Genomic DNA, 26,883 nt, shown 5'->3' on the forward strand with positions numbered 1-26,883 from the left:
AAAAAAAAAAAAAAAAAAATCCAAAACAAAAACCAACTCCAGGGGACCCGATCATGGGTTGATTACTTTGATATGGGAAGGAGATTACTTCTGGGCAGTTAACTAGGGATTTATAGTGAATACCAGAGGAAGATCTCTTCCTGCTTGTAGTGGAACTAGAAAAAAAAACTGTTCAAAAATATACCATCTTACTCTGTTCTAAATAAGATCTGGCCTCAAAAGAAAGCACAGTGGGCTGTGCTGTGAGCAAAGCCATACTTCCCCGGGGGGAGGGGGAGGGGAATACCCAGGTCTAGCCCACGGCCACCTTCCAGGAGGGGAAGGAGATACCCAGCTCTATTTCTATAGAGTAAAAGGAAGCGGAGCAGGCTTCAGAAGAAAGCAAGTTATCAGGAATTAAAAAAAAAAAAGCACATATTATAAAAGGGACAGTATACAAGGGAGATATAACCATCATTGTATATTTGTATCTAATACCGGAGTGGTGAAATATATACAGAATCTACAGGGGGAGAAAGAAGAGATGAGCAGAGAAAAGTAGGTTCAACTACTATAGTTGGATAGTTTACCATCCCTGTATCGGGAGTGCCAGATATAGCAGGCATAAATCTGTAGGGACACAGCTGAACCCAATAAAACGCCATGACCAAAGGAGTGTAGAGAACAGACTGTTTATTTTGGCTTCTGGTTACAGAGGGTTAGAGGTCACGTGACAGGGAGAAGGGCGGCAAGCAGCATGGCAGTAGGAACAGAAAACAGAGAGCTCACATCTTGAACCACAAAGCACAAAGCAGAGAGAGCAAACCCTAAGTGGGCCAGGCTTTTTACTCTCAGAGCTCACTCCCAGTGACAGACTTCCTCCAACGAGACCACGCCCTCTATGCTGCCCCCAAACATTACCATCAACTGAGGACCAGAATTCACATGCCCATGACTATGGAGCACATCTCGTTCAAACCACCAATGCCCATAGTAGAAAACTAACCTTGGTTCTTTTAGCTTCCACCTTCAGGAAGTAGGAAAGAACAGATTGAAGCATCAAAAGAAAATGAAGAACAAAAATTGCCAGAAATTGGAAAATTAGGAAAAAAATAGATAAAATCAACAAAACCAAAGGCAAGTCTTTGAAAAGATCTGTGTTCCTGGAAAGGTGGTTTGGATGTTGGCTCTCCCAAGTTGACCTTTAAATTCAACACAAAATAAAAGAACATCCCTGGAAGTTATCTCATGGACACTGTATCAGTTACTTTTTCATTATTGGGACAAAATCCCTGAGAAAGGGATTTAAGGGAGGGGTTTAAATGATATTTGGACTCACATCGTGAGAGGCACAGTTCATCACAAGGCAGCTGGAGGGTGAGGCCATGGATCACATTGTGCCTGTAGTCAGGAGGTAGGAAAGATGACTGACTGGCAATGCTTAGCTTATGCTCTCCTTTTCTCTTTCCTTTCCTTCCTTCCTTTTACCCATTCATGTGTGTGTGATATATATCCTCTGACTGACACCCCACACCACGCCATGGCACATGCATGCTCCTACACACATGCACACACACACAAATAAATCATTACCATATAGGGCTGAAAAGATGGCTCACTGGTTAAAACTTCATGCTGCTCTTGCAGAGGATCCAGATCCAGTCCCAGTTCCCATGTGGTGGCTCACAATTGCCTGTAACTACAGTTCCAGGGGACCCAGTGTTCTCAGCTGCCCTCTAGGGGCTCCTACATGCACATTGTGTGTGTGTGTGTGTATATATATATATATATATATATATATATATATATATATATATATGTGTGTGTGTGTGTGTGTGTGTGTGTGTGTATACACACATATATGTGTATATATATATATATATATATTCATCTTCAGTGCACACACACACACACATATATATATATATAGTAAGTAAATATATATCCAGCAATCACACTTTTGGCATTTATTCAAGTGAATTAAAGGCATATGTTTACACAGAAACCTGCACTGCACACAAACAGTGTTCATTCTTTATTTATAACTGATAGAACTAAGAAGTGACAAAACATCCTTCAATGAGTGAATGTCTGAACTAAGTCCATATAGAGTCCATACAGGTGATGGGATATATTTTGAGAGGGGGGGGGAGAGGGAGAAAGGAGGGAGGAAGAGAGGGAGAGAGGGAGAGGGAGAGGAGATAGGGAACTCTAAGAGCACGTTAGTAAATGCACAAGCTAGCCTGAAAAGACTCTGTGATCTGAACCCAGCTATATGATGTTCTGGAAAAGGTAAAACTATGGTGACCGTGAAAAGATCAGCCATTGCTAGGGACTAGGTCAAAGTTTCCAGTGAGCCCAGCTCATACCTTGTCTCTAGCACATGAGCTTAAGCTGCCATTCATGGTCCCCCTCTCATCCTTCCCATCCCCCATCATGTACCCATGATCCAGGTCTGATGGCCATAGCCATTGCTTAAATATAGCATGGGTTTTACATCTTGTTAATTGAAAAGATGATGTCATAGTAAGGTCAAAGGCATTCTTAAAATGCAGGTAGTACAGGGTGATGACACAGGCAAATGTGCTGTGTCATCCCACCCTAACACAGTCAGCAGTTTTAGCCCGCCTGTCGGCTTCCTCCTCAGTACATAGTCACTCTATATCATTTTAAACTGGAGTTTAGATTCTGCCTTTTGTTTTGTTATGGCTTCCCAAACATGCCTTTATTTTCTACAATTTCAGAGGCTGAGGATGAACTCTGGAATTGTACCACGAGAACAGACTTAACACTGCTCAACTGTATTCTCACAAATGGTGATGCTTTGGATGAATGGATCAATAGACACTTAATGCTATATAACTGTACCTTTAAAGATGATGAAGTTGAGACAGGGTCTTACTGTGTAGTCTTGACTGGTCTGAAACACCGTAGATGAGGTTGTCCTCAAACTCATAGATAGCTGTCTATTTCCACCTCCCAAGTGCATGTGCCACTATGCCTGGCCCAATTCTGATATTTTAAATAGGTGGATTGTGGTTCTGGGTTCTGCCTCTCCTGGTTGGGTGTCTGAGTGCCACTGGCATACTGGCTAGGAGAGGGTAGGGCAAAGTCTGGAATGGGTGGGGTCTGAGGTCTGCTTCTTCCCTGTAGGGCATTAGATGTTGGGTGTATGCCAGGACCGGGTGGAGGGTGAAATTGAGTCCTGGATAAATAAGACCCACGGGGTCTCCAGTCCAGCCAGGAACGCCAGAAGTGTTACAGTTTTTAGAAAGGGAATAAAGAGGTTCAGGTGGTCAGCACTGGGCAGGTGGCCTAGCTCCCAGGTCCCTCAGCAGTGGCAGCTGTGTCAGGAGTCCATGTTCTGATATAAGCCTCTGGCCAGGCAGGTGGGTCCAAGGTCCAACGATGAGAGAGAGAGCTTTCCCCAAAGTGTTACAGCTCAGTAAAACAGCCAGTCTCAGACAGTCCTGGGTATATTCTTTATTCCATGTGGACAGGGAATGTATGAACCTTGGAGAATGGGATGGGATTCGGGGGTAAATATATTCTGTTGGCTGAGGCTAAGATGTTGGGGATACTCTATTTGTCTGGGGAAGGATTCCAGGTGCTGTGCTATGCGACTGACTTAGCCATGATCACCTATTTGGAGGTTGTGGTTACGTGCCCCAAAGCAGGCATAGAGGCAGCCATCTTACTCCTGCCATCTTAAATCTCTGAGATGTCTAAGGTTTGAGCATGCTCCACATCACCAGTTCTATGCCCATTCCTCTGGTGGCACAGTCCATATGCCTTACAGTGGATAGATGTTTAACACCACTAAAGTATACACTTGAACATGGTTAGGATGACGACTTCTCATGTGATATTTTAGATAGACAAAATACATGATAGTGAGGAATATTTTTAACCCTGCTGACTATACTCTCAAAGATGGCTAAGGTGGTAAATTATAATGTGATATTTTTAGATAGATAGGAGATGATGATAGATACAGAGATAGATGATAGATAGATAGGTGATATATACATACACACATACATACACGATGATAGATAGATAGATAGATAGATAGATAGATAGATAGATAGATAGATAGATAGGTAATTTTTTTGTTTTCACCAATGGATCTAGGTTTATATAACTCTCTCTTCAAGGCAAACCATAGAAACTAGAATTCTCTTCTCCAGAGTGAGAATCTACTCCTATTTTTACACAGCCACAAAGAAATTCTCCACTCTACCCTTGTCTGATAGATCATAAGACCATGCAGGTCTAGAGAGTCCTGTCCCCTACCCAGTAAGAAGGATGTTGCACAGAGAGGCAAAGGAGAGCCCAAGAAAGCTGGTTTTGCTAGGCTCCCACACTGTCTGCTAACACAGTTCTCCACCAAAGCCCAAAAGAGTTCAGAGAGCTCCCAGGTAGCCAGACACATGCTGTTCCTGGAGGACAGAGCAAGCAGCGCGAGCAGCCCCCTTCGGTGTGCCTTACCGGTATATATCTTTTCATCTGGATCTTTCATAACATTCTCTGTAATAAAACAGCCTTCTCTGTGGCTGTGGAAGCAAGTTAATTAAATCCAGTAAGAGCTTTCAGGAACCCTCATATATAGCCAGTCAGTCAGAGGCTATGATGAGCCACCAAGGGTTCAACATTCGAATCAATAGAGGAGGAAGCAGTCTTGGAGAGCAAGACCTCAGTCCAGTCCGTGGGCTCTGACATGGTTGAGGTGCATAGCATCAGAACTGAACCGGATTGGAGCACACTCCGGTTAGGTGTCTGCAGCTACAAAACTGTTAGGTTTCCTGGCAGACAGAAAGCTCCACAACCTTAGCAGTCACATTACCTTCTCTGTTGCTGGTGTGAGAACAGGGAAGGAACCATTCCACTTTTTATTTATTCATGTCATGTAGATTTTAACACAATTAAAAACTTAAAAGAATCATTTTTAAAAGAAAAAGGAATATGAGCTCTGAAGGGAATAGCTTGAGTTACATCGTATGTCTACAGCTTATTCGCTGTGTGACCTTTACCTTCCATGTCAGTTTCTGAGTTGCTCACACAGGGATGACGATACTGTGCCTCATAGGTTTGCCTTAAGGACTCCAAGAGCTAAGTCACTCACCACAGGATGGCAGACTGAAGTACTCAAACAAAGCAAGACTCTCTTTTCCCTTGAGTGCTCTCTTGATGACTCAGTTCCCACTATTTGTATAGCACTAATAAGCCAGCTGATGACAGCTGTAAGATATGACCATAGACATAGATGTTTGCCAATGTCAAGAGATGCGGATGTAACTATGATATCTTAGAATCACCGAAATCCAATCCGAGAGCTGCTGTGTAGTCTTCATTGGCCACGTTTGGCTGTATCCCTTTGTCCTCACTGGTTGTGTTTGTATGTTTGTTTATCTGGCTCCTCCCACTGCACAGCTCTACTCTTTCTCCAGCTGAGTTCTATCCAGACCATAAAATCCATGCTCAATGACTCTTTTCTGTGAAATTTTTCCTGAACCAAACAAAATAACTGGTCTCTCTTCAGCAATCCCATAGTCCTTTGCAAGCATCTCACTGATGATCGTCTTACCCTGAGGCTGGCTATGTGCACACCCCTCTCTTCAATCTAACAATCCCTCTTCCTTTAAAAGAGACATTTATCTATTTGTGTGTGTGCATGTGTAAATCAGAGGACCACTTGCAGGAATCAATTCTCTCCTTCCACTGTATAGGTCCTGGGGACTGAACTCGGTTCACCAAGCTCGGCAGCCAGAGTCATTACCCACTGAGCTGTCTCTGCCCCAGGGAAGAGGCTTCTGTGTAGCCATGTTTGAGATCAGCCCTTGGGCAGTGCTTTCATGTTGGGAATTCTGGAATGGCTTTCTATGGTGGCTGGATCTTTTCCTCTAACAGTCATTAACAGGGGATAGCCGTAATAGCTTCAAGCAATAGCTCTCGCACTTACCCCAGCGACATTGCAGACATTCTGATTTAGGAGGGCTGGGCTGGGGCCCAAGAACTTGCAGAAAGTCCCTAGGTAATCCTGGTGCCTGCTGTTTGTGCCAGTGCTCTGAGGTGGCAGCGGTGGCTGGAAGGCAGACCAGTGGAGCCCAGGATCTTTACAGTTCCATGATGGACCATTTTTCCTTTTGCATCCTAGGTGTTTCTAACTGGGGAGGCTATGCCCTGGCCTGTGCACTATACATTCTGAACTCATGTCAAGTCCATGAGCGCTACCTGAGGAGGGCAACTGGACTTTCCAGGGGAGCTGGGGAACAGAGCTGGATCCAGGCCCTGCCATCTGTCGATAAGGTAATACACTCCAGCAAGCCACAGGCCAAGATAAAATTTCCTTGTTGAATGAAAACTAATTAGGCCCAGGTGTGCCAAGCCATACCATGTCAACCACCATGGTACCCAAAGCTAGCTTTGAGGGAGCAGTTCCTGCCGGGCCTGGCTGAGCCACAGAATCAGACAAAATCCTTTGATCTACCTCTGGTCCTATGCAAGACATTTCCTTTCTAGTTTGACTTTTTCAGCAAATTGCTTTTCCCTCTCAGAGATGGAGTCTTTGTAGAATGAGTACCATCAGCAATGTTGTAAGAAAGAAACACCTGGCCCATGGAAGTCATCGTCCAGGTTCTGGTCAGGAGTGGGGGTCAGAGTCCTTACTGTCCTGGTCACACAAGTGACAACTCAGTCAACATACTCAAACACCTTGGGTATCACACATGCTGAAAGTGTGGGGGCAGATCAGGTGGGAAAAGAATTCCGTGAGGGTAGACTAGAAGGAATCTACCAGAATGGAGGGGGTAGGGGAATGAATTCCAGGTGGGAAGAATGTGAACAAAGTTTCAGTTCGACCCCAGATGTATAATAATAAGCTGGAGGGTTGTAGGCACAGGTGTGTTGGATGCCAGGGGAGGACTTCTGAGCCAGAGAGGCCCCAGGATACCCCCAAAACAGCTTCCAAAGTCATTCATATATATGTGTGTGTGCTTGTGTGTGTGTGTGTGTGTGTGTGTGCGTGTGTGCTTGTGTGTGTGTGTGTGTGTGTGTGTGTGTGTGTGTTTCTGAGCAAGGAGCCTAACATAGGCTTCTGTATGTGCCTCAGAGTCAACAATCAAAAGCTGGCATCAAGTTCTAGACACATCCAGGACAGAGGACAGGCAGCAGCCCTTGAATGTCTAACTTAAGTGAACTTGGCTATGTCAGGGAGAAGCACAAAAGACCCCCAGCCCTGAGCTCAGCTCCAAGACTCAAGAGTATAGAGATGGCAGGATGGGCTCTCCCTCCCTGGGCCCTCCGGGGAGGACCATCTCTCCCGGAGCCATCCTGTTCACAAACACTGATTCCAACCCCAAACCTCTCCCCTGTGGGTGCTTCTTGAATGGGTGGGATGTGTTCTACCCTGAGAAGCAGCTTGTGGTCCAGAGACTTACTGGACATAGATGAAGTATTAGCTTCTTGCTAGGTAGTCCCATGGAGAACCTGAAGCACAGTAAGTTGGTCCAGAGCTCTGGTTAGTCTATTAGTTACTCTTCTGTTGCTGTGATTAAAAAAAAAGCAAAAAACAGAAAAAAAAAACAAACAACAACAAAAACATAAACAAAAAAACATGGCCAGGGAACTTCCAGAGGAAGATATTTGCCTTGGCCCGCAGTTCCAGAGGGAACTGCCCATCATGGCTGGGGAGCATGGTGGCAAGCTACAGGAATGGTGGCTGGAGCAGGAAGCTGAGAGCCCTTAAATCACGAGCGTGAAGAAGAGAGAACAAACTGGAAGTTGCATGTTAGACTCACAGTGCTAAGCCTGTCTTCTGGCTCCTGGCGTGGGAGGCCTAAGGCTGCCCCAAGGAGTGCAATTCCAGAGCAGTTCTCTGAGGTGTAGACATCTGGAGACCTGCTGGTTGCTGACTGGCTCAGTTTCTAGGGCTGTGTATCAGTTTAACAAGGGACAGACAATCTAAAGGCTGGTGCCCCTGACCGACCCCCCCCATTCCAGACAATGCCCCATATTTAGAGGGTGTTTATAGCTGCTTTTCTTTTTCTTCATGTTGCTTTGTGCAGTCCCTCCAGCCTCCTTCCTGGTGAATTTGGAACCTCTCTGGCTTGGTATTATTCTTTCCTTAGAGGGAGCTGGTGGGCTCTAGGTGGTAGTCTTGCCAAGACCACCAATAAGAGTCAGAGCTAAAACAGAAGTTGGAGTCTCTCTGATCAGACATGCAGCTTTCCTCAGGTGGTGGAGAAGTCTCTCAGCTTCTGAGAATGCTGGGGGCTGGGGGAAATGTGGGTATGAGACCCAAGTGACATTTTCATGAGGGAAATGGTCTAGTCTTCCCTAGGAGACCCACAGGGCTGCTCTTTATGCTTCCTGCATTTGAACTGGAAATCATGGAGGCGGGGCAGCCTCCCCCATGACTTCTGATTCACACAGACACAAAGTGTGAAACCGCCCAGCCAACCCCCACAGCCCCACACTCAGCCTCCAGGGATGGAAAAATTCTCCTCTTGGCATGGATACCCAGCCTTTCAGAAGTGTATTAACAATGCCCTGTTCTCAAGGAGGAAATGGAAAGGCATGTTTTTAAAGCAGAACCACATTTGCTGAGCCCCTCCTGGGGGCCAGACCCAGGCTTGTTCTGGGAAACAATGAGCAGTCAGACTGGGGCCCCTGGAGAAGGAGCCTGGGCAGGGAACACAGTGACACAGGAGCTTAGAAGGAAATTCTCCCCCACCCCCCACTACCACCCCCACCCCCTCAGTTTGGGCTGAAATCCTGGCTCAAGCAAACCTTGCCTCAACTTCCACTTCCTGAGTACCTAGACCTATAGGTATTCCCAGCTTCCAAACTTACTTTTATTTTTTTAAAAAAATCGAATTTGCTTTTAAAAAATCATTTTCCATAGACATCAGCCCACCGTGGTCCAGAGTGAATTATTAGCCGGTCACCACACGCCCTGCCCAGAAGTTACCCTGAGGCCTCTTTCCCCATCCACCTTGACTCCATCCTCAAGGCCTGCCCACCATGCCTTACTTCAGTCTTCTTCCACTCTCCTGCCTCACTAGCTGGCACAGCCTGGGCAGGACTGCAGCCTTCAGCTCTGCTCCAGCCCCGGAGGAGCTACCCCCTCCACTTGGTCTTGTAGAAGATGGTGTGGTCGTTCCTGGAAATTCACTGGGAGTAGCAGTTGGCCCAGTTGGTCCCTCTGGGTCGTAGAGGCTGGAACGCCAGCTAGTTCCTGACCTGTTAGCTGTTCATACTCACCCTGTGTGTAAGACTCTGTGAGACCCTCAGAGAGCCTTAGCCCCAATGCGCTACCCACAGATCACAACTCAACAACGATCGCTGCAATAACATGAGGTTTATTGATCCAACGTGTGTGGCCAATACACGTGGGGTTGCTCATCCTGGTAGGAAGAGGCAACCCTGAACTCAGAAAGCACACATCTTTTATACTTTACAGAGGCAACAGGGCTAGTTGTCTTAGTCTGATTGGTGCAGTATCAAACAAAGGATCTCTTCAGGTATTGGTTAGCTTGCTCATGGGGGCTGTTTTTGGCTTCATTGCCCCCTTACCTAACTCCTGTACCTGGCAAGCCCCTGGAATGGGTTGTGCTGGAAAGTCCTGGAAGTTTTGTAAGGTCAGGGTGTTCTTAGACCCCAGTACAGGGAGGGGTAGAACATCTAATCTTGTTCTTACAGGTTATGTTCTGGTCAGCTTTTAGTTCAGCCCAGCCCTCCTGACCTTAAAAACTTTAAACAAGCAGATGTCTCTACTATAGGTAGTTCTGGCTTATTATTTCTTTCTCAAAAGTCTTGTTTTTACCTTTATTTCTACATTCCCAGAAGCTTGTTTCTACAGCTTTGTCTTTCCCTTTATTACTTCCTGAGGACTCCACGGCCCAGAAGATGAGAAGAGTAAGGGCAGGCAGTGCTGGGAGGAGGTGGCCCTGTGGTACCACAGCACTGCCTTGAAAAGAGAGCACATGCGTAATGGAGAAGGGGAGTGGGAGAGTCCAGCCCAGACAAAGGGTGCAAGACGCCACAAAGACTTGTGTGGAAATATCCTTGGAGCCCTCTCCCTTTCACAGAGGGAGCATCTGCCTTTACCCGGGGGCAGAACAGAGAGGCCGCCCAGGGACAAGAGAAAGTTTCTAGTCAACATTTGCCAACACTTCCCTCTGTGTGTGTGTGTGTGTGTGTGTGTGTGTGTATGTATATATACATATTCATTGTGTACATTTCTGTGGTACAGTTGCATATATACTCACATATATGTAGAGACAAGAGGCTGATATCAAATGTCTTCCTTAATCACACCCCTTTATTTTCTGAGACAGGATTTCTCACTAAATCTGGTGCTTAACAATTAGGCTAGAGTGGCTAGCCAGCAAATCTCAGGGTTGCCCTCTGTCTCTGCCTTCCCAGATTTTACATGAGTGCTAAGGACTAGGGTCTCATAATCGCGTGGCAAGCTCTTTACTACCTGAGCCAGCTCCTCAGCTCCTCATCACAATTACGTGAAGTTTTGGATGTGTCCACAAGGCCCTTTGCTCAGCTTATTCCTCAGCTGTAATGTCCTCTGAAGGTATCTTAGTATCTCCATGCCTTGTATCTTAGTCAGTGTGGGCTGCTATAACAAAATACCCTAGGTTGGGAGGACCAGACAGCTCATCCTTAGCTCTCCCAGTTCTAGAAGCAGGGCAGTCCAACACCAAAGGTGCAGCAGAGTCAAGGCCTTGGTGGGCACACTCTTCCTGGGTTAACGATGGCTAGCCTCTCACTGGCCATGGCCTCTACTTTCAGTTCCTGCCTCCAGGTTCCTGCCTTGAGTTCCTGTCCTGAGACTTCCTTTAGTGATAGAGTGTGACCTGAGAGTTATAGAGTTATAAGCTGAAACAAACCTTTTCCTGTCACATTGCTTTTAGTCATGGTGTTTATCACAGCAATAGAAATCAAACTAGTACACACACACATACACACACACACACACACCCTGGGGGACGAGGGGGCTTCTGCCACAATCAGATTCATGGGAGCTCACCCATGGCATGGCTGGGGGCTGGGTTAGTGGGAGGATTACATCTCTGGTATGTGTTAGGATCATACAGGTCTCTATCAGGACATGAAATATGGTTATGGGAAGGTAAGTGCCCAAAGAAACAGCTGATCTGTATAAATGCTTTGCTTTTGTTTGAGACAGGACCAGCCCCTCCCCCTTACTCAGTAAGTCAGTTAAAGAGAGCAAGTTCTGGGCTTTCCCCACTGTGTTGACAGCCAGCATCCTTCCTACTATGTGCCAAGGGCCATGCTGGGAGCTTTACTTCCAGTGTCCCCTTCAGTCCTCACTACAGCTTCTGAAAGCCATATTATCACCAGGGTGACCAACAACCCCAGCTGACAGATGAGATCTCCAAGACATAGGGAAGTTAGGACACCTCACTCTGTAGAGCTCATTATATAACCCAGGCTGGTCTCAAACTGACTGTAAACCTCCTGCCTCAGCCCCTCAAATACTGAGATGACCGGTGTGAGCCATCACATCCAGCTCTTGATTTTGATTTTCATAAGGAGCTTTCCAGTGTGTTAATATTTTATCTCAAATTTTGCTCTCTAAGAAGAGACATTCCTAGGTGTGGTGCCATATGCCTGTAAGCCCAGCACTTGAAAGGCAAAAGCAGGTGTATCTCTAAGAGTGTGAGGCCAGCCTGGTCTATATATTGAGTTCTAGGACAACCAGAGGCCCTGTTATAAAAAGGAGGAGGGAGGAAAAAAAGGAAGGAAAGAAGGGAGGGAGAGAGAGAGAGAGAGAGAAAGAGAGAGAGAGAGAGAGAGAGAAAGAGAGAGGGAAAGAGAGGGAAAGAAAGAGAGAGAGAGAGAGAGAAAGAGAGAGGGAAAGAAAGAGAGAGAGAGAGAGAGAGAGAGAGAGAGAAAGAGAGAGGGAAAGAGAGGGAAAGAAAGAGAGAGAGAGAGAGAAACAGAGAGATCTCAAGCTCAAAGCATCTGTTCTATTCAGAGATTTATACATTTCTTCCTCCCTCTCCCTCCATGTATTCTGTCTCTTCCCCATCTCTGTTTTTCCTCCCAGGAAGAAAAAATGTTGGGCATCCTGGTACAGAACCAAGTCCGAAGTGGTGTCTCGGGCATCGTGGGCATGGAAGTGGACGGGCTGCCTTTCCATAGTGTCCATGCTGAGATGGTCCAGAAGCTGGTGGATGCCACCACAGTACACATGTGACCAGCTGGGTTGTTTGTGTCCATAGTCCCTGCCCGGTGCCAGTCTCAGACTAGGAGTTCCAGGGGCATTGCTCTACCTGTCCTTCATCCTGACCTCTTCAGGCCACCCTGTGCTCTGCTCTGGGAATTTGTCTGCCTCTCACTTAAGAGATAATTCTAGAACAGTTAACTATAGAGTAGAACCTAAGGGCGGTGGTGGTACACATCTTTAATCCCAGCACTTAGGAGGCAGAGGCAACTGGATCTCTGAGTTTGAGACCAGCATGGTCTACTGCCATGCCCACTCCAGTTGAGTCTGTGTGATAGCAGCCCATAGAGGCAAAAAGATTCAAGGAAATTAGCCTCCTGGAATTTTTTGGCATCTCCTAATATGGATGTGTTCCAAATTTGTCTTTGCGATAGTCGATGGAGAGTTTTGTGAGCTTTCTTTCTGTATTGTTTTATTATAGGAATAGAGGTGCCCCAAGCCAAACTAGATTAAACGTTGTTTCCTGTCCCCCCCCCCCCACAGTGTTCCAGGATCCTAATCTTTGTTGAGCTGTTGTCAGCTTGGAATTTCACAAGCATGCTACTTAATCAGACAGATTGTCTCCAGAGTAGGAGAAAGAGATCAGGCATTGGAGTTTACTGTCAACAAAGTAAAATTAGAGTTCTCATAGCAGTCACCTACAGCAGACTACTTTACACATTAGAGGGAAGTTAGTGGGCTCCCCTGCAAATTGGATGTCTGTCACAAATCCTTAAAGTTACAGCTGAAGTCATTCCCAAGAGCTGCAAGAATGGGACCTCCTGATGCTTACCTGTGACAAGCCCAGAGGACTAGCTTAGGGCTGGGAGATGGCTTAGCGGGTAAGAGCACTGACTGCTCTTCCCAGAGCACCGACTGCTCTTCCCAACGAACCATTCTCACCTGGCTGCTAAGATCAAGCTGACTTTGATGTAGCTGCTGTCTGTCTGGTTCCTGTCAGTTACCCTGACTGATTATCTAACTTTCTTTTGTTTTCTGTATGACTATAAAAGCCTGATGTTCACTTTGTGAAAATGCACTCAGATCCAACACTCTCTTGTGTCATGTCTGAATGTCAATCCACTGACTTCTTGCCCATCTGTACCAGACCATATTTCCCTACGGGTTAAGTGACAGTCTACAGAGCGAGTTCCAGAGTAGCCAAGGCATCACCATGACCTGGGCTAATTGAGAAAGGATAGAGAGCACACAACTGTAACACACAGTTGAAACACTGGGGTTTGTACTCACCACCCCCAGCAGAACAGTTATATCTTTGAAATGCTTTTTGTTTCATATGGTTACACATTTACTGTTGGAAGGGATCTCCCATAAGATCCCTCCAGCCATCACATCCTACTGTCCCTCACCCCCATTCACCCCTGACATTTCTTACACACACTTCTCATCTGCTTACTCCTACACCTAGCCAGACTCTTTGCCCTCTTTGTAGGGGAAGGAAAGGGGATATGTGTGGCCATATTTGCCAGTAGAGCCCAAAGGTGAGTCAGACCTCCCCAGGGCTCAGGCAGATGAGCTCACCCTGATCTTTCACAACCTCCAACCCTACATTTCTCAACAGAATCAGAAACTGACCCACTGACAAGGCCCCATTACACATTTAGTCTCGACATCATGGTGACATTTCGTGTTGGGATCTGAGCCTACTAAATGTTGTTTCACATCTTTACACATGTCTGGCATGGTTCTCTGAGGGGGCCTTCATTGTGAAAAAGGAAGACATGGTATAGATTTTACACTCCAATAAAGCATAAGTGTAAAGAGAAAAGTCTTTAGTATGAACTTCTAGTGTCTGCTCTCTATTTGCTATTCTGGTGAGGATCCATGCCTGTAGGGTTCACACTTTCAGGGTCCATGCTTGTGCTGCAGGAGACACTCAAAATGAGGGCCAGTCCTCCACCCGAGACCTCACAACTCAGCAAACACACCTTGGCTTGGAAGCCTCACTGGCAGATCTTTGAATTACCATGTTTGTTCACTACAAATTCCACACCAGGAGGGACTCTGATAAAGAGGATACCCTGACAATTAAAAAAAAAAAATAGATGATTGCAATACTATCAACATTGTGGAAAAGCTGCCAACAATCTTATGATTCATGTTTCAAAGGAGATATTCATAGTATCCACTCCAGCACTAAACAAGCTGAGGAGTAACGGTGTTACAAGCTATGCTTACTGTGGGAATAAATGTATGGGGAGATGGCTGAGCTATTTAAGGAAAAGGCTAAGAGAAGTTAAGTTCAGAGAAGGCAGGTTCTGAAGGCAGATTCTCAGCTTACTCTGAGGCTGAGGTACAAAGGAATAGGGGGGAACCCCTTCCGGAGGTCCATCCCAGGGGCTGCTGGTGCCCCATTTTCCAGGATCTGGTTTTAAAACTTTTCCATTTCACACTGTGTTTCCCACTCAAACTCTTGTTCTAGTCTTGTCTATTCTCAGGAGAAATGTCTGTGCTTATGTCTGTGATGGCTACCACCTCCAGAAGTCAGTGACAAGAACAAGAGATGGCCTGCAGGGAACTGTGGTGTCACCCAGGGGGAGAGATAGCCTGGTTACAGTCATTGCTGGGCAAATGGGATCTGTGGGCTTTTCAGGATGCTGTGGAGAGGGATCCTAGGAAATAGAACATAGGTCATACAGTTGGTATTCACTAGCAAGCTGGTGACCTGGCTTACTAAGGAAGCATGCTCTATACACAAGTGTGCCAACTCCTTATCCCTGGATGTCCTGAGTACAACTGACTGACATTCTGTTGCTCAGCTAGGAAAGGCATTCCTCTGAGGTCACCTCTTACCTCCCATTGCCTGCCAACCCCAAGTTGTATCTGCTACTTCCTGCCCATTACACAGGGCTTCTGCTGGCCTCTTCTTGAAGTTCATTGCTTTCTACACAGGATGAAGAATGTGTGGCTTATTAGCAAGTTGTATGTTCTCTACATCAGTGATGTGATATGCTTCCCAGAAGTACAGAAGCAGAGGACTATGGCCCTTGGGGCAAGGTAGGTGACAGGATGTAGATTCTGATCCAGGCCTCACATTTGAGGAAGTAGATTTTGTTGGGGTCAGATGACAGCTTAAGACCTAAAGCAGAGGTGATTTGAACTGTCAGTCAGACTGGCCAGATGTTCACCAATTTCACCTCTCCTTGCCTGTCACCTAGAAAACTGTGATATGAGTTGCTTGTTGCTCTAATTGAATCTAGCTTTGCCTAAGCTGAGTTGGAGGAATTATTACTGAGAAGTGTCTTCAAACAACCCAGAGGGTTACATCACATCAGAGACAGCAGATTCTTCACTGGGGTCCTTAGAATTTAAGATGGCTCTGGAATGGTTTATCTGCATAGAAGTGACTTAGCTGCTACAACTGATGTCTGTGGAGAGACTGGACTGAGGGACCCAGAAGAGGTTCTTTACAATGAAGAATTTGGGTATTGTGACCTCTCTGGTATACTCCTCCAGCCCAGACAGGGAATATCTCATAGAGTGGTATTCCTAGGGTCATTGCTCACTGAAAGAGAATGGAACTGAGATCTCCTCATTTCTCCCAGAGTCCTGGACACTGAGACCAGATGAGTTCCAGGAATGGAGACTCCATCCCCAGATGCATAAAGCAGTTGGGTCAGATTCTGGCTTTCTCTAGAACACGAGCTGATGGAGAGCAACAGATGGGCATGTGTTCTGCGCTGAAGCTTTCCCCCACTCTCTTCGGGCCAACCCACAGTCCAGTGTGTGTAAACAGGAAGATGACTCCTTGTCTTACTAAGCAACGCTGGAGAGTAAAGAAGGAATTTTAATGGCTTCTGTCACCTTCAGTCCAAACCAGATGGGCTTTTGCTCCCAGTCCTTCTCTTAGGAGAGAAAGCAGGATTAATCCTTAATAATATTCTTGCTTAGTCTGTTTTGGAAGAAAGAGCCATTCTTCCACAACACTCCAAAACTCCAGGAGCCTGACCCGCAGAGGGATTAAGTGGTCAAAATCAAATGTATGCTTCAATAGGATGTGGGAAATCCTTAGTGATAAACATGGAGTCTGACACTGGTGAGAGGATGCCCCAGCAGACAGAGGTTGTCAACAGCAAAGTGGGCGCCTGCAAACAAAACTAGTTGGTCCTGGGGAAATGCCAGAGATGACTACAACAAGTCCTTCTTCTGGCCTGATGGGGGGGGGGGCGGCTCATCCTTGCTGGGGGGGAGGGGTATTCCCCCCAAACCACAAGGCTGGGTGTTATCCTTAAAAGTCCCAGGGTAGATTTGCAACACCTGTACAGATGCATCCAGGGTGGCTGTGCAACATGCTGCATAGATGTATGGGCTTTGCCATGAAGCAGAAGAGAACACCCTACTGTCATTGTCATCGTGGCTTGGGCTTGACTGCTTGTTAGGCACTCAAGGGCAGCCCCCAACTTGCCCATGGACCTTTCTATTTGGGATCTTTCGAGGACACATTGGATCTTCCTGGTGTGGGCGGAGGTTCTGCCTATAAGGACTGCACACACACTGCTGTGAGTGGTTACTTTGTTTTATTTGCAGACTGAAGTCACTACATAAACCCACCTCACAGTCCAACATAGAGATACTTGGCACAAGAGAGAAGACAATACAAAAATACAGCTCTCCTTAGTAAGGGGAGCTGGGCTTAGCTTGTTCCAGTCCAAGCCAGTGGGAATCCAGAATTTCAGGTCAAACAGGGAAATACTGTGGGATGAGGAGGCACAGAACACTTAGCTACCATTGCCCCATATGGACCTAGGCTGGGGTAGGTGTAGGTCTTTCTGGCATGCAGCCATCTCTGCCAACTCTCCTATACCAAAGTGGAGCTTGAGCCAAACCTGCTGTCATGAGAGATGATGATGTGTGTGTGCTCAGTGTTAGTTTATTGTACCTAGGAACTCTGTGAAACTGCCATACTCCTCTCAAAGTCTGCTGGATGCTCTATGATGCGTGGGGAGAAGGATAGGAGTTACTGACAGCAGTCACATGCCCCTGGTATCAGTGTCTGGGCACACAGTTGCCATGGATACCCTGCCATTTTTTTTTTTATATTCTCCCTCTCTCTTTTCCCATAGGCTCTCAGGTTTGGCACTTTGGCCAGGGGGACACAAGAAAGCTAATTAGGAAAAGCCTATGCCAGGAACTTGGCTAAGGACACAGCTTTAGACCTAAGTCTTCTTACTAAGCTTTACTATGATGTTTTGAAGGGCCCCGGCATCTCTCCAGGAAGCCCTGGGGTTTATTTGCCATCAGCCCTTGGGGTTGGGGCCCCGTTCCTCGAGCCCTGTAAATTGAGATGTGTCTGAGGCTGGGGCTCCTTCCCTGACTGCCTCTCGGCTCTTATCCTTGGCCACCAGTATCAGTGCCCCAACCCCGCCCCTGTTCTTCACCTTAACCAGTCCTCTGGTCTAGACTAGTTTAGAGGCAAGCTCAAGTACTGATGGTGACTATTCAGTTTCCTGGGTCACACAAGACCACACAGCACATGTGGGCTGGTATCATCTGTGACAATAGGGGCACTGGAAGGCTTGGCAGGTGAACACGCAGGGTCCTACACTCCTCTCCACACCCCAGGCCTGCTGCTCTTTGCAAATCTCCTGAAAGTGACCATTCTGACTCCCTCCCATCTGTAGCCCAGGTGGCCACCAAGAACATGGGAGAAGTCAGGGCTCATTCACACATTCAGCAGGGCCCAGGCTCAACACAAGCCAGAGGGACCTGGCTGTGGCCCAAGACCATGGTTCCTTCCTGGGGAGAGTGGCACCTGTACATGGCAAAGTGGGAGACAGCCACCATGCAAGCTCCAGACCACAAGGCCTGTTGGTGAAAGCTCGGGGCCTAACTTAGCCTCACACACATGTGACTCAAGCTAGGCCAACCCAACCGTGGGGGGCCCTCCCACCCCCAGTGAGTTAGGATTCTGGAAGGCTGAGTGGAGCTTAGTTAACAATTCAGGTTCCTCGCCCTGAGCCGCACTTTTCCCAGAGGCCTCAGGGGCACCCAGAGGGTAGGCCTCCCTGGCCCTGCTTGTCCTAGAGCAGGTCAGAAAGGCTAGGCAGGCTCCTCGGAGGCGGGCTAGGTCCCTGTGAGTGGTCTCACTGACAAAGCAATACAGCACCGGGTCAGCTACACAGTTGAAGCTGGTGAGGAGGAGGGAGAAGTGATAGATGTTGAAGATGCTCTTGGCAAACTCACAGCTGCTCTCCCAGAGGCTGCGTACCAGCAGCAGCACGTGGTAGGGCAGGAAGCAAGCCAGGAAGATGACCACAGTGCTGAGCACCAGTCGCTGAATCTGGTCCTTGCGGCTCTTCTGTGTGCCGTGGCTGCGGCGCACAGCCCGCAGGATGCCCTGGTAGGAGGCCAGCAGCAGGCAGATGGGGAAGAGAAAACCCACCAGGAAGCGGTAGTAGTTGATGCTACGCTGCCAGGCCTGGATAGGGTAATGCTCAAAGCAGACTCGGTGCTGGTCCTCGTCCTCAATGATCTCCTTGTGCTTGAGGAAATAGATGCTGGTCAGCAGCTCCTTGGCCCAGATGAGCACGCTGACGCCCACGGCTGCCTTCAGGGTGCGGAACTGGTGGAAGCGGAAGGGGTGGGCCACAGCCAGGTAGCGGTCGATGGAGATGCAGCAGAGGAAACCAACGCTGATGTAAATGTTCTCATAGAGGAGGATGCCGCACACCTGGCAGGATAGGTCGCCGTGGGACCAATTGTCATGCTGGAGCACATACTGCAGCCAGAAGGGGAGGGAACAGATATAGAACAGGTCTGCAATGGTCAGATTACACAGGTACACTCCCAGCTCGTTCCGGGCCTTGATCTGCAAGTACCCGAAGTAGAGGGACAGGCAGTTGGCTGGGAAGCCCACCACCAGCACGGTCACATAGACCACTGGGGCCAGTGTCTGGTGGATGGTGTGGTCGATGGGGCAAGACAGTGAAGAGTTTTCTGTAGTAATATTCCCCATCTTTGGGCCGGAAGGGGCCTTACTCCTCATGGGCTTGGAGATGGAGCCAATCTCTCTCTTGCCATCCTGTTTATAGAAGGTGATGCAAATGTATTAGGGTCTAGGCATCGTTGGCTGCAGGAGGACCCCTAGAAGTGAAGGTGGAAAAGGTTTTGAATAACCACAGCTTCCGTTTATGTAACTGACACCTGTCATTGACAGGCACTGTCCTATACACTGTATTCATTTAGAAGCTGGACCAGCCAAGCAACTCCAGTGCAATGGAACGAGATATCCTGACACCAAGGTGCAGCTTATGGCTCCCCATCTCTGCCTTCCCTTATTTATCTCCTGTCCCTTGTTTATTTTACTACCCCACCCCCACCCCTGGTCCAAGAAATGGAGGTAAGGAGGAGATCCTGGCTCTCCAAAGGAGACTGGAGGCAAGAGTATTTTAAACCTGAACCCAGTGTAAGGGCTTTGTCATCTTACATAGCAGTAACAGTCATAGGACTGTAATAACTAGGCCAAACAGTGAGGCCACAGCCATTCCAGGGCCCTCTCTACAGAGCAGCAGAAGAAAAAATGCCCTGCTCCACATCTTTCTGTGCTTTGGCAAGTAATAATGATAGTTTCTCATCACAGGGCCCTGCCTGAGTTCCTGGGTTACCTCTCTCATCTCCTCGATGGATCTTGGGCTAGGTTCTGGACTAGAGATCAAAAAAATTGAATGTCAAACCAGGACCAGGCACTTGCCTAAGTTTGTGAATCATTAACCTTTTCTGAGCCTTGGTTTCCTCATCTGGAATTTAAGGATTCAAAACACCTTGCCTGGGACTGTAGAGATGGCTCAGTAGTAAAAAGCACCGACTGCTCTTCCAGAGGTCCTGAGTTCAAATCCCAGCAACCACATGGTGGCTCACAACCATCAGTAATGGAATCCGATGCCCTCTTCTGGTGTGTCTGAAGACAGCTACAGTATATTCATACACATTAAATAAATAATGAATAAATAAATCTGTCTATCTAAAGACAAAACCTTTCCCTTGTGGTCAGTATGAGGAAGGGTGGTAGATAGGAGGCCACATGGTAGCCCTTGTCAGGGCGAAGCAGGTGCGTTGCAGTGTTCAGCAGAGGCAAAAGGAAGACTCAAAGACGCTCTGCTCCTTCGCCAAGTTAGTGAGCCATTTACTGCACTGAGAATTTAACGAGGGGAACTCCAGACCACAATCACATCTAAGGGTAGAGTGGATGGTTTGTTGCCAGTGTATTTGATAAATTAACCTATCAAAACAGTAGAGGCTTGAGCTGGTTTACTGATTTAACCCTTCTCTCTTACCTGAAAAAAAAAATATCACTACATCAGCATTTTTTGCTTTCTCCTTTTAGTCTTTATTACTATTATTATTTTTGAACAGCTTGGTCTCACTGTGTCGCACAGACTTGGGTGTCAGACTCACAAGCCTCCTTCTTCAGGCTCCTCAGTGCTGGGGTGACAGCATGTGCCATCTGCCCTGACAACTTGGCCTTTAAAGTCTTTTGGGGCATTATGCTCCTTGAAGAAGCCCTTTTAGGTTCAGTATTTGCTAACTGTCTCCTGATGAAATTTACTGCCACAGGTCTCCTGGCTGCTCATGCTGATGTCATCTGGAAGGTGACACGGCACCGTGAGTTTTCAGATTTTTTTTTCCCTCATTCTACCCCTAGCCAAGAACCTACGGTCTACCTGACTGAAGAGTCTAAGTTAAGCTCCTGTGTGATGCCTATAAGTCAGTAGTGGCCTTTGAGTTCTCTTCTGAAAGCAGAGGGCTAGCTGGGCTCCCAAGGGAAACCCCAAGAAACCATCACCAAGTCTCAGCAGATCACAAGGTTCCACCTTCCTGTAGCTCTCTCCTGCACCAGGTCTTCTTCTCTGCCCCAACACCCCAGCTCTCCTCTCCTCCACCACCTCCCGATCTCTTGCCTTGGTGCCTGCCCGCCGGGCTGACATGGGCCTGAGTGGGAGGGCTGGGATGGGGTTGGGTAGAGGCAGAGATGAGGTAGAGAGGAGAGCTAGAGTAGAAGGTGGACCACCAGAGCAGAGATGGGCAGAGGAGCTAGCCCAATCTATCAGAAGGGACCCAGAGACATCTGTACCCCACAGTTCTAGTCCCAAGGTGCCTAAGGACAAACATGGTGAGTTTCTCTTTAGTCATGCTCAGCCTTGTAGATGACTATGCACAGTCAACTGCTGTGACCTCTGGCTCCCATCCCTGATCTCAGCCACCCAAGGTTAACTGTGATTGGGAGAAAAAAAGGATGGGTGAGCATAGCACACGAAGGTATTTTGAACTTAAGAAGCCGAGGTAAGGATTTCAGTGTCACCTTGAGGTACAGAGCAAGAGCCACAAATACCACCAATCACATATGTTATACACACACACATACACACACACATACACACACACACATACACACACACATACACACATACACACACACATACACACACACACACACACACCACACACACACACACATACACACACACACACATACACACACACACACACACACACACACACACACACACCACACACATGGGTAGTGGAACATATCCACACATCTGTAATCTCAATAATTAGAGGCAGAGGCAGGAGGATCACTGAGAGTTCAAGACCAGCCTGGGCTAATTAGATAGTAAAATTCTGTCTAAAAACAAAACGATATTTTGAAAGGGAAAAACCATATTCACATAAATTCATTACAGTATACTGTTGTAATTATTCTACTTTATTGCTAGTTGTTGCTCACGTTGTCCTATGCCTAATATGCAAATTAAACTGAATCATGGGTACAGGTTCATACATGTTTGATAACTCATGGTGTAAATAGAGGTCAGTTCTACACATCTGTGGTTTTCGGCATCTGCTAGGGGTGTTGGATATGTGCCCTTAGGATAAGGTAGACCACTGTGTGGTCACTTTTCCTGGATAAAGGGACCAGAATTCTCACTAGTTTTTAAGTGAGCAGGAGATGGGTCTGGCCTTTCTCTTACCTGGATTCCAGCTTCTTCTCACTCATATAAGAAGCCCCAGCCCCTCCTCCACCCAAGCTCTTTCCTCCTTTCACCCCAACCAACTTTCCTCAGAAGCAACTCCAGATCCTCTCCAGCCTTTACCCTAGCTCTCCTCTCCACCTCATCTCTGTCTCTACTCAACCCCACCCCAGACCTTCCACCTAGGCCCACGCCAGTCATAGCCACCCCCTGGAGAAACACCCCACCCAGGCCCACGCCAGTCATAGCCACCCCCTGGAGAAATACCCCACCCAGGCCCACGCCAGTCATAGCCACCCTCTGGAGAAGCATCCCACCCAGGCCCACGCCAGTCATAGCCACCCCCTGGAGAAGCATCCCACCCAGGCCCACGCCAGTCATAGCCACCCTCTGGAGAAGCATCCCAAACCACCCTTGGCTCTACACACTTGGAATCCAACTCTCACACCAAGACTAAAATCCAAGCACTCCTGCCAGACCCACGAGGCCCACAAACTGTTCTCAGCTCCCCCAACCTTGCCTGCCACCCCTACCTTGAGGACATAGGACCTGCCTCTCGTCCTCAGTCCCTGCACCTGGATGTTGCCTAGGCCACTCCTTCCCAAAGTTTGATTCACTATGGCACTACCCACCACGGTACCTGCTCCTTCTCTGCTAGAGATATGGTAACTGCCATTTCCTGGAAAGGCCTTCCCTGGCACCCACCTAGAGCATGCATGCACACACACACACACACACACACACACACACACACACACACACTGCCTGTCTCCATTTCATATCCTGTCTGACTGCTTCCCAAGCTTTTCAGACTTATGTCTCATTTATTTAACTTGTGTGCCTATTCACGGCCGCCTTTCCCAGGGATGAAGATTCCCACTTAGTAGAGGTCTTTTCCATTTGTCACTGATAAATGACACCCCCGCCCTTTGCAGTGTGGACTGTTTAGGAACTTCTTAGATGACTAGGTAAGAGTCATTTCTCATTTTTCAGGTGAAGAAAGTGGGGTTCCAAGGGGGAGACCTGGACCAGTGAGATGGCTCAACTGGTAACCGCCCTTGCCACCACGCATGATGACCTGAGTTCAAGCCTCTTCGCCCAAAGAGTGGATGGAGAGAGCAGAGTCCCACAGCTGTCCTCTGACCTTCACACATGCCATTCAAGCGTTAGTATCAGAATTCAGACCCCCAGAAAACACATGAATGGCAGGTGAGCACGGCAAGCCACCTGTAATTCTAGGCTTGAACAGCAGAGATAGGAGGTCGGGAGAACAAGCTGGCCGGCCATTTCAGGGAGCCCCGTGTTTGATTTAGACAGTTGCAGTAAATAAAAGAGGAAGATGACTGGAGATATTCTTGACATCAACCTTGGGGATCCACATGCAGATAGCACACACATAGATACACACACAGAGACATGCACACACATGCATACACACACACCACATGAAATGGAAAAGAAAAGGGAGGGAAGGGAGGGGGTGGAAGGGAAGCACAGGCTTCAGGATTCCGCAGACCAGAGCAGACGAAGCCTCCATCTTAAAACATGTCCCGTCAGGTCTTGGAAATTCCCTGAGAGTCACCAGGCCCCACTCTGTTGTTTACTAGTGGTGAGTGTATGGACGTGTGGGGTAGGGTGGGGTGAGGTTTGTAGCTTCCTTTTTCCTAAGCCAGCAGTAAGCTACTTCTTGCAACCAAAGTCAGAAACGTTCAAGCCTGCAGAGCCAGGAAGCAGCACTGACTACAGTTGGGCAGAGGTACCTCCCACATTCACTTTGGATCAAAAAGAACAACAGTTCTTGAGCTGTCTGCACGGGAATCCACCAGAGGTTTTAAGACAGGGTGGGGTCTCGTGCCCCAGGGTTTCCAAACTGGCTGGGTCTGAGAAAGGAGCACTTCAAACCTTCCATCTCAAACAAGCTTCTAGGAGATGCAGGAGATGCAGGTCTGCAGGACCAGGGGTCACACGTTTTGAGTAGTGAGGCACCAGAGGAGGCATGGGCTACAAGGGCATGGGCTCAGATTCTGAGCAAGCCTCCTTTCGTGAGTTCCTGAAGCAGGGAGCAGAGGCAGCTGGAAGGGACTTACAGGCCAGCAGGAACTTTGGGCAGAACAAGAACACAGGCCCTGGGCGTTTCTAGACTGCCTTGTCTTCTTCCAGCGGCCCTCATGCAGCGGTGACTGCCAGTGTTCCTGTGTCTGTTCCTTTAGCTTGCAAAATGTTTGCTGTATTAAGGTTCCGCTTCTGCACTCTGGCTCCACCTTCACAGCCCTGTGTTTGTTGTTGTTGGTTGGTTGGCCTTTCTTTCTTTCTTTCTCTCTCTCTTTCTTTCTTTCTTTCTTTCTTTCTTTCTCTCTCTTTCTCTCTTTCTCTCTCTCTTTCTTTCTTTCTTTCTCTCTCTCTTTCTTCCTTTCTTCCTGTCTTTCAGACATAAGGTCCAAAGAGACAGTTTGCCCAAATCTAACCAAGTCAAAAACTGGCTGTCCAATCATTTACCTATCCACCTACTCACTCACTCACTCACTCACTCACTCACTCACTCACTCATCTGTCCTCTATCATCCCACACCCATTATCCATCTGTCTGTCCACCCACTCATCCATCCATCTATCCATCCATCTGTCATGTATGCATCCATCTATCATTCATCTCTATCCATCTCCTGTCCATCCATCCATTCATCATCCATCCATCAATCCATGCATTCATCCATCATCCAGGTTTCCTGGAGCAGGTATTTGTGAAACGTGCAGTGTTCACGGGGCCAAGCTACATGCATGGGAGACTTAAATAAAATGAGAAAGAGCTCCCATGCCCAGGGAACCTCCACGCCCAGAAGTCAGGAAGGTCACATGCATGAACCACTGCCAAGAGAGGCAGTGTCTGGTGGATGCAAGGGCATCTCTTCACTTTTGTCATATTCAGTGTCTGCTTACTCTTGTTATTCCAGACATACTTTCTGTGATTCCAATCCCATTGCATACTGATGGCTCCCACTGCTCTCCCGAGGCTGGAAGCTGCACAAACCACAGGACATGCTCAGTGGGGTCCAGACTTGGTCCAACATTTTGTCCACTAATCTGTCCTTAGAAAAGATGTCCCCACCTTGCCCAATTATTCATCATGAATGGATGGCCTTTGGCTTTCTCCATCATCTTTCACTTAAGTAAACCACCAACTTGTAGAATTTTCAACTAAGTGTTTGAAAGTATCTCGCTTTTCTTCCTTTCATGAGGTTTGACCAAGACTTCTTTCCTGAAGTCAGTGCAACTGCCTTAACTCAGGCTCATGTCTACGATTTACCACCTGAAAGCCATTTTCCAAACCACAAATCTAACCAAGTCAGAAACTGGTTGTCCAATCATTTACCTATCCACCTACTCACTCATTCACTCACTTGCTCACTCACTCACTCACTCACTCAGTCATTTATCCCTTATCATCCTACACCCATTATCCATCTATCTGTCCACCCATTCATCCATCCATCCATTTATCCATCTATCCATCCATCTGTCATGTATGCATCCATCAATCATTCATCTCTATCCATCATCTGTCCATTTATCCATTCATCATCCATCCATCAATCCATGCATCCATCCATCATCCATGCATTCATCCATCATTCATTCATCCATCCATCCATCCATTCATCATCCATCCATCCATCCACCATCTGTCCATCCATTCATCATCTATCCACCCATCTATCCATTCAGCCACCCATCTCTATCCATCCATCCAAACATTTTTTCCTAGAACAGTCACTGAATGTCCATTGTATGAAAGGCACTACACTTTACACTGGCCCTAACATCCAGCTTCATTTTAGCCCCACAAAGAAGAGTAGATAAATGAAGTAAATTCAGGACAAGCACAAGACTTTTGAAGGAGTTCCTTGGAGGTAGACTAATGCAGTAAGGAAAACCTTCCTGAGCAGTGACAGTCAGACGAAGTCTAAGAAGAAGAGGAAGTGCTGCTCACAGGGTGAGGGGTTTCTGCCTGTTGAAGATGTGTACATGCCTTCAAGCACAAGAGAGAGAAAATGAGTATCCTTGGGGAACTGAAAGTAGCTTGCCATGGAAGAATGCAGATATAAGGCAGACATGGCCAGAGAGGAGACAAGAATGCCAACAAGTTAGAAAGGAATGGAACGGTAGGGGAAATGGAGAGGTTCCTTGATGCTTGGACCTCTAGCCTCTCAAGAATTGGTAGATGGATAGGTAGGTAGATAGGTAAGTGTATGGAGCTGTTGCATGGGAAGTAGATGAACAGATAAATGAGTGGATGAACAGATGGGAATGTGGGTGAGTGGGTAGATGAATGAATGAATGAATGAATGAATGAATGAATGTCTAGATAGCATTGATGCAAGTGTTGAGATGAGTGAGGCATAGGTGTGGAGGGAGACAGGTTGAAGTGGATAGGTGCAGAGGTAGATGGGTGAGGATTTTGAGGCTGGGTGCTAGAGCAGTGACATCACTAACAGAAATAGGAAAGTGAGATGGAAGGACTTGTAGGGCTGCTTTAACTGGACAGTGAGTCCCTATCACAGCCAGCTCAGTCTCCTGCCACTTCTGAGGATGAAGCCCCACAGTGGAAGCCACATCTTCCCTGGACTGTCCCTTTTCTACCTGGAATCCAGGAGAACTTCTCTCTCAAAA

At 47.4% G+C, this 26,883-nt stretch overlaps 2 protein-coding genes across 11 annotated transcripts in view; one reads left to right on the top strand and one right to left on the bottom strand.

The window, feature by feature from the left end:
• Positions 1 to 16,039, top strand: part of Dglucy (D-glutamate cyclase) — a 101,620-nt gene extending 85,581 nt beyond the window's left edge. For 5 of the 7 annotated variants that reach the window (XM_031356196.1, XM_031356194.1, XM_031356199.1 and 2 more), the window contains 2 exons: positions 6,137 to 6,288; positions 12,068 to 14,026. In XM_031356196.1, the coding sequence (XP_031212056.1) occupies positions 6,137 to 6,288; positions 12,068 to 12,217 (302 nt within the window). In that variant the 3' untranslated portion in view covers positions 12,218 to 14,026. Of the gene's footprint in view, positions 1 to 6,136; positions 6,289 to 12,067; positions 14,027 to 15,136 lie in introns of those variants that run through there. The other 2 variants (XR_004114276.1, XM_031356198.1) reach the window with 2 other exon arrangements.
• Positions 16,040 to 16,744: 705 nt separating this feature from the next.
• The window catches only part of Gpr68 (G protein-coupled receptor 68), a 32,582-nt gene continuing 22,443 nt past the window's right edge, over positions 16,745 to 26,883 (bottom strand). For 3 of the 4 annotated variants that reach the window (XM_031356773.1, XM_031356770.1, XM_031356771.1), the window contains exon 2: positions 16,745 to 19,327. In XM_031356773.1, the coding sequence (XP_031212633.1) occupies positions 18,102 to 19,229 (1,128 nt within the window). In that variant the 5' untranslated portion in view covers positions 19,230 to 19,327 and the 3' untranslated portion in view covers positions 16,745 to 18,101. Of the gene's footprint in view, positions 19,328 to 24,302; positions 24,411 to 26,883 lie in introns of those variants that run through there. The other variant, XM_031356772.1, reaches the window with a different exon arrangement.

This window comes from Mastomys coucha, unplaced genomic scaffold (genome assembly GCF_008632895.1).
Source record: "Mastomys coucha isolate ucsf_1 unplaced genomic scaffold, UCSF_Mcou_1 pScaffold6, whole genome shotgun sequence".
Classification (NCBI taxonomy): Eukaryota; Metazoa; Chordata; class Mammalia; order Rodentia; family Muridae; genus Mastomys; species Mastomys coucha.